Raw genomic sequence first — 12589 nt, forward strand, 5'->3', positions numbered from 1 at the left:
CCTTACACGAAATGGTCATAAAGCAAATAGCGCTAGTCCGCTGCCTTATTTCTAGTTGTTAACGACCAATATAGATGGTCATAGCCTTGTAAATTGTGGTGGGTTGCGATGACTAGGCGCCATCTCATCAGTTTTGCCTATGTGTCATGTCCATGTGGCAGTTTTTGCCCTAGGTTGTGAAGCAACCTATATTTCTGTCATTCCCAAAATTCCCAAACAAATCTCATAAATTCTTTGGGTCATATCTTCGTCAAATATGTAAAAACCTTCCTTTCCTAGTTCAAAAATAATTCAAAAATATTCATTTTCCTATTCTGTTCAGAACAACAGTTTGTGAAGGAAGTACCACTTTGGCATGTCCAAATAGTATCCATTTTCTACAGTGCTTTCCTATGCCCAAATAACCATCCTCCACCAAATGCCAGCTCAATCCATTCATTATTTTGAGCCGAGCTTCAACATTCGTATTTATGTCTAGTGTGGTGGTTTGCAAAGCAAGTACCACCTAGGCTCCTCCTTTTGAGCTGAAAATTTGTGAAGACGGTCTTCTTAGTAACTGATCATCCTCAGCCAAAACTCACGGCCATTAGCCATGTACATTTCCCGTACCGCTAATCAAACACTTGGCTGCTTATTCATGTTTAAGCATCGATCGGTCTCCTCGTGAGAATCTTATGTTGTGATTTTCTTCCTAGCACCTACCTGGGGAGTTCCCAAACTACTAGACATGCCTAGGCCGCCCAGAACACATGGCAACGCCGCGGTCACGCGGTGACCACGCGGCGGGCATGCGAGCTTACGCACTCTAGAGTTGGGGCCCTCGGCCACCGTCGAAACCTCGATGTCTCTCCATCAAACCATGTATTTCTGATTAAATAGGTACTTATGTAACTAGAAATGATTTTTGAAAAAAAAATAGCAAACTATGAGGCAGCTGCAATTCAAATTTGACCCGCTTCCAGCTGAATCGGCGGAAATTTGTCTTTTTCACGAGAGGTGGATCAAAACTTTTTACACCCAACCATTTGGTAAATTGTGCATTAAATATGTCCTAGTATTTTAGAAAAATGATTTGGTCCAATTTTGCAACAATTATTTGGTAGTTCCTTCACAAAAAAACCTCCTTTCGGGCACTCGAAAAATGAAAAATGGTTTTTTCGTCCATAGAAAATGAAAACTTCCTTAGGCAACATTATTTGCCATTCCAATATGCACCCTTGTGCACAATATGAGATCATTTGAACAAACTATGCCACGAATGTGGCCATAAGTTTGATCATTTGCCTTGAAAGTCATGAATCTTGAGAGATGATAGCTCATTTCTGAGAACACTTTTTTAAAATAATTATCGTATTACAAGTTTGTTATTTTTCCTGGGAACTTGGCCACATATAATGACACAATGCGAAGGTTTCCCAATTTTTTGATTTTTTTTGAATTTTTTATGCCCGTTTCAAAATGCGGTCAAAATGGCGGGAATGACCGTTCCTAGCTAGTTGTTGAATCTTGGAATTTTTATGGTGTTTCTCTGATTAAATAGGTACTTATGTACCTAGAAATGATTTTTGGAAAAAATAAATAGCAAACTATGAGGCAGCTGCAGTTCAAATTTGACCCGCTTCCAGCTGAATCGGCGGAAATTTGTCTTTTTCATGAGTGGTGGATCAAAACTTTTTACACCCAACCATTTGGTCAATTATGCATTAAATATGTCCTAGTATTTTAGAAAAATGATTTGGTCCAATTTTGCAACAATTATTTGGTAGTTCCTTCACAAAAAAAACCTCCTTTCGGGCACTCGGAAAATGAAAAATGGTTTTTTCGTCCAAGGAAAATGAAAATTTCCTTAGGCAACATTGTTTGCCATTCTAATATGCACCCTTGTGGACAATATGAGATCATTTGAACAAACTATGCCATGAATGTGGCCATAAGATTGATCATTTGGGTTGAAAGCCATGCATCTTCACGCTTGATAGCTCGTTTCTGAGAACACTTTTTTTTAAATAATTGCCGTATTACAAGTTTGTTATTTTTCCTGGGAACTTTGCCACATATAATGACACAATGCGAAGGTTTCCCAATTTTTTGATTTTTTTTGAATTTTTTATGCCCGTTTCAAAATGCGGTCAAAACGGCGGGAATGACCGTTCCTAGCTAGTGGTTGAATCTTGGAATTTTTTTGGTGTTTCTCTGATTAAATAGGTACTTATGTACCTACAAATGATTTTTGGCAAAAATAAATAGCAAACTATGAGGCACCTGCAGTTCAAATTTGACCTGCTTCCAACTGAATCGACGACAATTTGTCTTTTTCACCAGAGGTGGATCAAAACTTTTGACACCCAACCATTTTGTCAATTGTGCATTATATATGGCCTAGTATTTTATAAAATTGATTTGGTCCATTATTGCAACAATTATTTGGTAGTTCCTTCACAAAAAACTCATTTTGGGCACTCGGAAAATGAAAAATGAATTTTCCATGCAAAGAAAATGAAAACTTCCTTAGGCAACATTGTTTGGAATTCCAAGATGCCCCCTTGTGCATAATATGAGATCATTTGAATAAACTATGCCAAGAATATGGCCATAAGATTGATCATTTGGCTTGAAAGCCATGAATCTTCACGCATGATAGCTCGTTTCTGAGAACACTTTTTTAAAATAATTTCTGTATTACAAGTTTATTATTTTTCCTGGAAACTTGGTCACATATGATGACACAATGCGAAGGTTTTCCATTTTTTTTTATTTTTTTTGAATTTTTTATGCGCGTTTCAAAATGCGGTCAAAACGGCGGACTTGACAGTTCCTAGCTAGTGGTTGAATCTTGGATTTTTTTTGGTATTTATCTGATTAAATAGATACTTATGAACCTAGAAATGATTTTTGGAAAAAATAAAGAGCAAACTACGAGGTAGCTACAGTTCAAATTTGACCCGCTTCTAGCTGAATCGGTGGGAATTTGTATTTTTCACGAGAGGTGGATCAAAACTTTTTACACCCAACCATTTGGTCAATTGTGAATTAAATATGTCCTAGTATTTTAGAAAATTGATTTGGTACAATTTTGCAACAAATATATGGTAGGTCCTTCACAAAAAAACCTCATTTCGGGCACTCAAAAAAAAAGATTAAAAATAGATAGAAAATCATAAATGCATAGAAAATGTGCTCATCCATAAAATATGGTCTAACTTGAGTGAAAATTTGTGTGATGCCTTTTTGCAAAATAGTTTTGATAGCTACTTCACAAAATCCCTCTATTTTTAGTACTTGAAAACTATTTTAGATCACTGATTTTCTGAACTAATCAAAACTCTTCCCACGGATCGATGACATGGCGCCCATCCAGCCATCCATCCATACATATCTCCACATCCGTCCATCCATCTATCTACAGAAAAAAAGGAGATACCCCCTCCCCCCGCAGCCCAAACCCTAGATTAGATCCCCCATCACACCCCTCCTCCATGCTCCCAATGTCCCCGTCGCCGCCGCCCCCTCCTCCCCGTACCCGCCCCCTCCCGATCCAGTCCTCTCCCACCCACCGCCGACCTCGCCGTCCTCCTTACCCACCACCGCCGACCTCGTGCCTCCCTCCCCTCTCCGCATCTCTCGACCACCTCTACGTCCGAGGAGATCGAGCGAGCGCCCGAGTGCGCCCGTCCTCGCAGCCTCCTCCCAGGATTCCCCGCACCCGAGCCCCAAGAGAGGAGCTCCTCTTGTGTTTTTGCATGCCGCCGCCGGCGACCACCAGCCACAGCTTGCCGGAGCCAGCAGATGAGTGCCACCCTTCTTCTCTGTTCTCTTCTTCCCGTGCTCTCTTTCTTCCTCCTTTCTCTCTCTCACACATCTCGATTTCTCTCTCTGCCTTGGATCTTCAGCCGGAAGGGCGCCTCGGGCTTCTCCTAGGCCTCCACCGTCGACCATGTCACCGCCGGCATCTCCGCGTCCTGCCTCACCGCAATAGTCACGGGTGTGTCGAGCGTGATCGGCGCGGAGACGGCACGGGTGCTGGCGGCACGCAGGGCCCACGTCGTCATGGCCATCCGCAACCTCGCCGCCGCAGAGGACGTGCGTCAGGCCGTCCTCGCCGAGTCCCCCGCCGCCAGCCTCGACCTCATGGAGCTGGACCTCTCCTCCCTCGCCTCCGTCCGCAAGTTCGTCGGTGACATTGACGCCACCGGCCTCCCCCTCAACATCCTTGTGTAAGGCAGCAGCCCCTCTCCTAATCCCCACACCACTACCTAATCCCCAGACCACTACTTACTTGCAATCATGCGGATCCACTATTGCGATTTGTGAGGACCATCCATTCATTCAGGTTCAGGTTCAGTTTTAGTTAGCCATTAAATTCTTCTATCCAGCGTGCGTGCTGAATATGTTCTCCACTGTCAAGGATTTATTTATTGTCTTGTTAACTTCTAGCTACCTGCTGCTTGCGTTGCATTGCATTGCATTGTGTGTCAAGTGATTAATCAGCGCGCGTGCTGAATATGTTCTTCACTGTCTAGGATTTTCTGCTGTGTTTTTTACTTGTAATAAATACTATTAAAGTAGCCAGCCACTGGGATCTGAAGTTGCAATGCCAAGTTGCAATTAGCTGGGATGTGTAGCGTGGCTGGCTTGTGTTGATTGGTTTTGAGATATAATTGGAAACTGATTGTGTGTCAGTACAACAAACGTGATAATTTTTTTAATAGCAAACATACTGATGGAAGTGTCCTTCCATACGTGATTCTAATTTGCACTTCTCGGTCAGAGGCATCTCCAGTACGTGACACACTTTGGACGTGCAAACGAATATGTGCGTGTTTCACATATTACGTGAGCAAATTTTGTTAGTTCTCGGCCATTATAATTAGGATCCACAGCTTGTTTGCCTCGCTTTGCTAGGCTATTTGGGAACATGCTTCTGAATATTTGCAGATTCTGAACATGCAAGCAAATATGCAGGAGTAAACAAGTTCTTGCAGTAGATATTGTAAGTGTTTGTTCTGAACATGTACTGTCACCGAAGATATTGCAAGTGGTCTGACAAGATTTTCTTAATTTGCAAGTTTAGTTACTTTTCCAGTTAATTAACTAGACATCTTGGAGTAGTTAGAAAGTCATGAATTATTTGCAGAAATTTGTAGAAGTATTGTACTCCAGTGTGCATTACTTACATAAACTTGCTTGCAAGCTTATTTTCTGACTTTCATATTCTAAAACTGAAAAAGCTTAGTTAAATTCTATTAAGTTTTAGTAATATTCAGTGGAGTGGAGTGTTTACTGTAAATTTTGAACATCACTTTCCCTTGCTATTAACTGCTGTAGCATTAGCAGTAGTTTTACTGCAGTACTGCTTGAACTACTCCAAGCATTAGGAGTATTGTAAAGCGAGTAAATGGAGGGCGAGGAATTTTTACTGCAATGTAGGATTGCACAAGGAGTTGTTAGTAGTTGATCATCACTATTGCTAAAAGCTATTGCCTGATATAATATAAGTATGAGCACTCAACCATTGTACAACTTTATGCATATTTGTTTTGTATTTTTTTATAAATGATGATAGTTTGTGCAAGATGTTCACATGTTATTTTATTTTTTGACTAAATTCTCTTATGCCCTTGAATTAGCTTGACCCAGAACAATAGCATCCTTGATGCGTACTGACCTTCACCTTGTTATTTCTCTTGCAGACTCGAAGGAGACTATACGCAAGGCTCTTCGGTTGTGAGAGTGTCCAGGGGTCCTGGGTGCGGCTAATGCCTATATCTGTGGCCGCACTTGACACTGCCCTCTCTTTAAGGGCACATATCATTTTTTATAACTCTGCTATCTTTTCCCAAGTCTTTATTATCTTGCCTAGCCTTGTACTGATATGTATTTGTTTGATGCTAATTACCCAAGTTAATGCATGATGTTAAGGATAACCTGAGAACACTTGCCTAAGTTTATAAGATATGCATGTGACAGTTCAAACCTACTTTGCTGCTCTTTCAATGCTTTTGCTGCTGTACTGTGCTTCTCTAGTTGTTTGAATGCTTCTGCTGCTAGCCTGCTAGACTGCTACTAGCTTGAATAGGTGTGCACTTGTGCTGGTGGTGGTGCTGCTTGTGTTGTTGCTGCTAATTAAATGCTTATACTCATGCTGCTGTTGATTAAATTCTTATGTTGTTGTTGCATGCTTATGCTATTGATTCAATGCTTTAGAAATTGATTGAATTGAACCTATTGTAATTCTTCCTGTTATACTCATATTTAATTTTTGGGTTTCTAGTTGATTTTTTAGTCTGTTATATACGGTTCATCTTCAATTTCTTCTGTAACCTGCTTGGAGCTTAGAATACACAACCCAACTACTCTCATATACAACTAAGACCGATGATTCATGCTCAATTCTGTATATGTATGTATGACCAGTAAAGTTGGAAGATCCAAATTAATATTAAAGTTAATATGCTCAATTTTGTACCATATTCATGCTCATGCATCACTAGTTACTGCTTTTTTGCTTGGTCTATTTTGGCTCAGAACCTAAGTATACCAAAACTAATTAAACAATTTCTCCAACTTACCAAAATAGTCATAATTGTCTCCTGCCTTATGATGTTAGTCTCTGTGCACTTACTAGTATTGTTAGTTGAATGGATGGTCGTGGTAGTAGAATAGGATTTTTCTTTAGGTGGGTGTTATAGTGATGTTCATTTTATTACCTAAATTTGTACCAATGTACCATGCAGGTATGTATAGATTACTATTGTAGAACAACATCAGGTTAATCTATTGCATTCAAGTTGTTGGAAGTTTTGTTATGCCATGCTTAGTGTTTACTGAAATGGGGCATTTGGTCTCTTGAAAGATTATTATTTACTTCTAGTGTATTTCACTAATTGTTTTTCTAGATCAGGATCTAATGTCGTCGGGGCTGCTGCTGCTGTGACAGAAGATGAAGAAGCTTGGAGATGCGTGCCACAGTTTTAGTTGACATATATCTACCGATGTACCTGTTTAATTGTATATGCACTTGTTTAAGTTGCTTGAAGATGAACAACATCAGTAGTGCTGGTGTATCTCTGTTTTTGATTGTACGTGCATTTGTTGGACGTGTAGACGTGTATGTTCAAGTGTGTATGTGTATTTGGCTGGATTATTTCTGGATTTAATCAGTTAATTGAGATATTTATTGATTTTTTGCTGTTCAAGTGTGTAAATTTAAATCTGTGAACGAAATAGACCAAATGGGCTCTAAATAGGCTGCGACCCAAACTATAGCGGATCAAAATATTGTGCATTTTGGAAAATCAGAAAAATAGGCTTATTGAAATGATTTGCAAAAGGCCATGCCCTAGAAAATAAAAGGCCAAATTGTTGGGCCAGGCCCATGCTGCTAGAGAAAATTAACAGAAAAAATACATTAAAAAGGCCGAATTGTTGGGCTAGGTCCAAATCGAATTGGACCGGGCTGAATCTTGTGCCACATCAGCTTGCCACGCTGGATGCCTACGTGGCCTGGGGAGGTTGCTAGTGACCAAAACGCCACAGTGGACATATTTTGGTCATAAACGTCTTCGACCATTCCAGAAGAAAGGTCGCTATAGTCAGTTTATGACGGCCAGCTTTTGACCTTCTGTTTTTGGTCAAAAAAAGGTCGCAAATGGAAATTTGTGACCTTTTATTGACCAATAGTGGTGGTCACAAGTTGACATATTTCTTGTAGTGGATAATAATGCTCAATATCAGAGGGGCATTAAATAGCATAATGGATCTGAACACATAATCTTCCACCAAATAAACCATATAGTAATCAACTGCAAGATGTAATCAACACTACTAGTCACCCACAGGTACCAATCTGAGGTTCCGGTACGAAGATTGAACACAAGAGATGAACTAGGGTTTGACAGGATATGGTGCTGTTGAAGATGTGGATGGACATTGGCCTCCCAAATATGGGAGGGTTGTTGGTGATGATGATGGCTTCAATTTCCCCCTCTGGGAGGGAAGTTCCCCCGGCGGAATCGCTTCGCCGGAGGGCAAAAGTGCTTCTGCCCAAGTTCCGCCTCGAGACTACGAAGCTCCATCCCAAAAGTCCTCTCCCTATTTTTTAGGTCAAAATGACCTATATACCAGAAGATGGGCACCGGAGGAGGGCTGGGCTGAGCACAACCCACCAGGGCGTGCCTGGGGGCCTGGCATGTCCTGGTGTCTTGTGCTCACCAGGTTCCGTCCCTCCCCTCCGGTAGTTATTTGCTCCAGTATTTTTACATATTCCAAAATAATTCTCCGTAAATTTTTACCACATTTGGAGATGTGCAGAATAGGTGACTCTGACGTAGCTTTTTCGTGTCCAGAATTCCAGTTGCCGGCATTCTCCCTCTTTTTGTAAACCTTGCATATTATGAGAGAAAAGGCATTAGAATTACTCCATAAAGCATTATTTTGCATAAAAACATTATAAATAACATTAGGAAATCATGATGCAAAATGGATGTATCGCCCCACGCAATACATGAGCGTGAGCAATGGATATAACACTACAGGTGGAAAAAAATGCTATGATAGAGATCAATAAGGAGGAGTCAAAAAGGAAGAAAGTCTCGCATCGAGGCGGCTAATCAATGGGATATGGAGATTCCCATCAACTAATATCAATGCGATGAGTATGGATTGCCATGCAACGGATACACTAAGAGCTATAAGTGTATGAAAGTTCAACGAAAACTAAGTGGGTGAGCATCCAACTTGCTTGCTTATGAAGACCTCAGGCATTTGAGAAAGCCCATCATTGGAATATACAAGCCAAGTTCTATAATGTTGAATTCCCACTAGTATATGAAATTGGTAACTAAGGAGACTCTCTATATGAAGGACATGGTGCTACTCTGAAGCACAAGTGTGGAAAACGATAGCAACATTGCCCCTTCTCTCTTTTTCTCTCATTTTTCTTATTGGGCTCTTTTTGGCCTCCTTTTTGTCGTTCGGATTCTCATCCCAACTTGTGGGGACTCATAGTCTCCATCATGCTTTGCTCTTATAATGATAATCATCACACTTTCATTTACTTACAACTCGATAGAACCAAAACATCTATGAATAGCATATATACGGCTAGCACATGAACGAGCAAATAGGGGATGAACGAGTCATACCCTTAGATTGGCAAGGCCAACGTGAGGCGGCAGCTAAAGCCTCGGCATCTACCGAGGCCTTCTTTTTGGCGACGCTCCCCAAAAACCTTATTGTCGTTCTCCCGGACAGGATCTCAAATGACAGGGTTCCGGAGGCACCTGCTCTCCTGACCAACTGTGCACGCGGTCATCGGGATGGGATCGCGGGGAGCAGCACAAAGAGAGAAATAGTAGATGATGGCTAGGGTTGTGCAAGAGGGAGTGAGTGAACTGAGTTAGGGTTCACCCCACTGGCATGCACCTGCTTATATAGGTTGTCAGGTAGATGGCCCTGGGCTCAGGCCCATGACCGAGTACGCGAATAGCCCATGGTCGACTCATTAATTAATCCCGAATTAATTAACTATTCTTGACCGTAAAAAATAAGGCCCAGCTCCTTCCCACAACCCGCTGCACGCGAGCGTCGTGATGAGGCAAGGCGGGCGGCAGAGGAGGAGGAGGGCGCGTCTATAACTCCTACTCCCAAGCTCCCAATGGCATGTGGTAGAGCGACCCTTATAAAGGGGTCTCACTCTTCTTACTATAGAAATATGGTACTAAACTTACCACCAGTTGCCATGCACCTAAATGGGCCTTAGAGATAAACTAGGGATTATTGTCTTATATGGGCCTAAGCCCATCTATAATCCATCAACCCCCCACCAGATCTCGAGGCAGATAACTTTGTCAACTGTTCCAAACAATGTTTGATATACCAGAATTTTTAGAGGAGACTGTTAAGTTGAAATTCCACCTAGAGCAATAGGATTAGACTTCTTTACAACTGAACAATGGACTATGCCTTGAATTGTCAGTTTGGCATGCAGAAGTTTTGCCTATTGTCAGCTGATACATGGATGCTGAAGACCAAACCCCACGAGTGGAGCTTATTAGTCACTCTCCTTACCTTCTCATGAGCTTCCTAGATATTACCCAATCTCATAGACTGTGACCAGCAGTCGGCCTCACATAGGTATGTTCCTCCAAAGAATGCTCTGTAGGTTAGCATCTTGCTTACACGAGCTTTGGAACACATTAAGACAAAAGTTAGCTTGCCTTACAGAATCGAGAGTATTATTGCATCTCCAACGAAGTGAGTTAATTAAGGATACTCTCCCCAGTTGATCGCTGGATTGTTTTCACAGGTCCTAATTCACGGGATCTCCGATCACATAGCTTGGGTTACCCCCATGGCAACTTACGTGGGTCTCATACCCTTCTCCCTCGATGCATTTTCTACCACATTCGTGATAGCCCTTTCATTGAAGGTTCTGTCAGATTTTAGTAGTCTGGATATAATCCAATGCTATCACTCTGGAGTTTCTTGATTTTCTGACAGATTTTAATCTTCTCCTTATGTGCTTTGTGGATTTCATGTTGTCCTTTGAACTCTTAGCCTTGGTAATCATAGTTTGATTGTCGCAGTTCATAAGGACAGTCGGGATTGGTTTATTAACCACCGGCAAATCCATCAAGAGCTCTCGAAGCCATTCTGCTTTGACGCATGATGTGTCTAATGCTGTGAGTTTTGCTTCCATAGTCGATCTCGTTAAGATCGTCTACTTAAAAGACTTCAAGGAAACAGCACCGCCACCAAGTGTGAAGACATATCCACTTGTGGCTTTCATCTCATAAGCATCAGATATCCAATTCGAATCACTATACCCCTCAAGTACCGCCGGGTACCCAGAATAGTGAATTCCATAGTTCATAATACCTTACAAATAACACATCACTCACTCAATAACATGCCAATGCACGTCTCCCGGATTGGAAACAAACCAGCTCAGTTTGCCCACAACAAATGAGATGTCAGGACGAGTAGCACAAGCTAGGTACATTAGGGAACCAACCACTTGAGAATATCTCAATTGATCTACAGTCATGCCTTCGAACTTTTGAATCCGCACACTAGGATCATATGGTGTTGCAGAAGGTTTGCAGCCTGAATATCCAAAATGGCTCAAAATCTTCTCAACACAGTGGGATTGCAAAAATGTAATCCCACCCTCAGTATCTTTCAGTAGCTTGATGTTCAAGATAACAGCAGCAACGCCCAGGTCTTTCATCTCAAAGTTATGATATAGGAAAGCCTTAACCTCCTCAATGACTTTGAGGTGGGTCGCAAATATTAGTATGTCATCGACATACAGACACAGTATTACTCCTTCTCCCCCACCATAGTGATAGTATACACATTTGTCAGCTTCATTAACAACAAAGGCAATAGATGTCAAAGTTGTATTAATCTTCTCATGCCATTTCTTAGGCGCTTGTTTCAGGCCATACAAAGATTTCACTAGCTTGCACACCAAACTTTCCTGACCGTTTACTACAAAGCCCTCCGGCTGTTGCATGTAAATTTCCTCATCTAGCTCTCCATTAAGGAAAGCCGTCTTAACATCTGATGAACGAGAAGACCATGTGAGGTAGTCAAAGCGAGTAACACTTGAAAGGTTGTCTGTCTAGCCACAGGTGAGTAAATATCAAAGAAATCTGTTGGGGATATAACTACTAGGTATGACCCGCCCATGAGGGGCCGGGTCATGCCACGGGCGACTCAAGATGAACAAGCCGAAGATGTGAAGATAGTGGTTCATGAAGCAAGTTTATTGAAGGCCCAAGACCCAGAGGCGACTTAGGGCCCAAAGAGATGAGTCGCCATATGTTTATCTAATTATGTAAGGCAAGTATTGTTGGAAACCGAGCTGGTCACATTGTGTGAGCCGGCCAAGACTCTGTAAGCCGCCGGGCCTCAACCTGTGTATATAAAGGTGAGCCCCGGCGGCGGGTTAACACAAGAAACAATAGACCGAGAACTAGGTCAAGTGTATTCGCTCCCTGGTAATTGAGACCCAAGCAATACAACCTAAAGCAGGAGTAGGCTTTACCTCGTTGAGAGGGGCCAAACCTGGGTAAAACTCTTTGTGTCCTTTGTCCCATTTAACCCCTTCAAGCTAACCTAGCGGCGATGGCTCCACACCTAAGTCCTCTTGCTAGGGCTTCTGCCGTGTTAACTCCATGATAGTTGGCGCCCACCATGGGGCCAGCGCATGGTGGTTTCGAGTTCTTGAAGGGCAACTTCGTAGCGATCAAGGGATACACTGTGGGCCGGATGACTAAGAGTCGCCACGGCCAGCTCTACATCAACGACGCAGGTTGGGGCCCCGAGGTCGGCTCAGTCGAGTATGGGTATTGTGTCCCCTTCGGCGGGATTCATGTCTTCACCCACAAGATTGGCGCGTGGCGGGTCGTATTGCGGCCTTGAGCCGGTTTATAAGACGTCTAGGTGAAAAAGGCCATTCCTCTTTATCAGATGATGAAGAAGACAGATCACTCTGTCTGGAGTGATGTGGCCAATGAGGCGTTTGAGGCGCTAAAAAAACAGTCGGCTGAGCTGCCGGTTCTTGCAGCTCCTATTGAGAAGG

At 42.3% G+C, this 12589-nt stretch overlaps 1 protein-coding gene across 1 annotated transcript; it reads left to right on the forward strand.

The window, feature by feature from the left end:
• Nucleotides 1-3526: 3526 nt before the first annotated feature.
• Nucleotides 3527-6912, forward strand: LOC119305373 (short-chain dehydrogenase TIC 32, chloroplastic-like). Its single transcript, XM_037581900.1, has 2 exons — nt 3527-4214; nt 5691-6912. The coding sequence occupies exons 1-2, from the start codon at nt 4048-4050 to the stop codon at nt 5755-5757; spliced, it is 234 nt and encodes a 77-aa protein (XP_037437797.1). The 5' UTR covers nt 3527-4047; the 3' UTR covers nt 5758-6912.
• Nucleotides 6913-12589: the final 5677 nt, after the last annotated feature.

The sequence above is a fragment of the Triticum dicoccoides genome, chromosome 5B, assembly GCF_002162155.2.
Source record: "Triticum dicoccoides isolate Atlit2015 ecotype Zavitan chromosome 5B, WEW_v2.0, whole genome shotgun sequence".
Lineage (NCBI taxonomy): Eukaryota > Viridiplantae > Streptophyta > Magnoliopsida > Poales > Poaceae > Triticum > Triticum dicoccoides.

Bases quoted from the DNA above. Each gene is read 5' to 3' on its own strand.
- LOC119305373 (XM_037581900.1), top strand. From the start codon at position 4,048: ATGGCCATCCGCAACCTCGCCGCCGCAGAGGACGTGCGTCAGGCCGTC. The intron at 4,215-5,690 runs GTAAGGCAGCAG...TTTCTCTTGCAG, and splicing joins CTCCCCCTCAACATCCTTGT to ACTCGAAGGAGACTATACGC.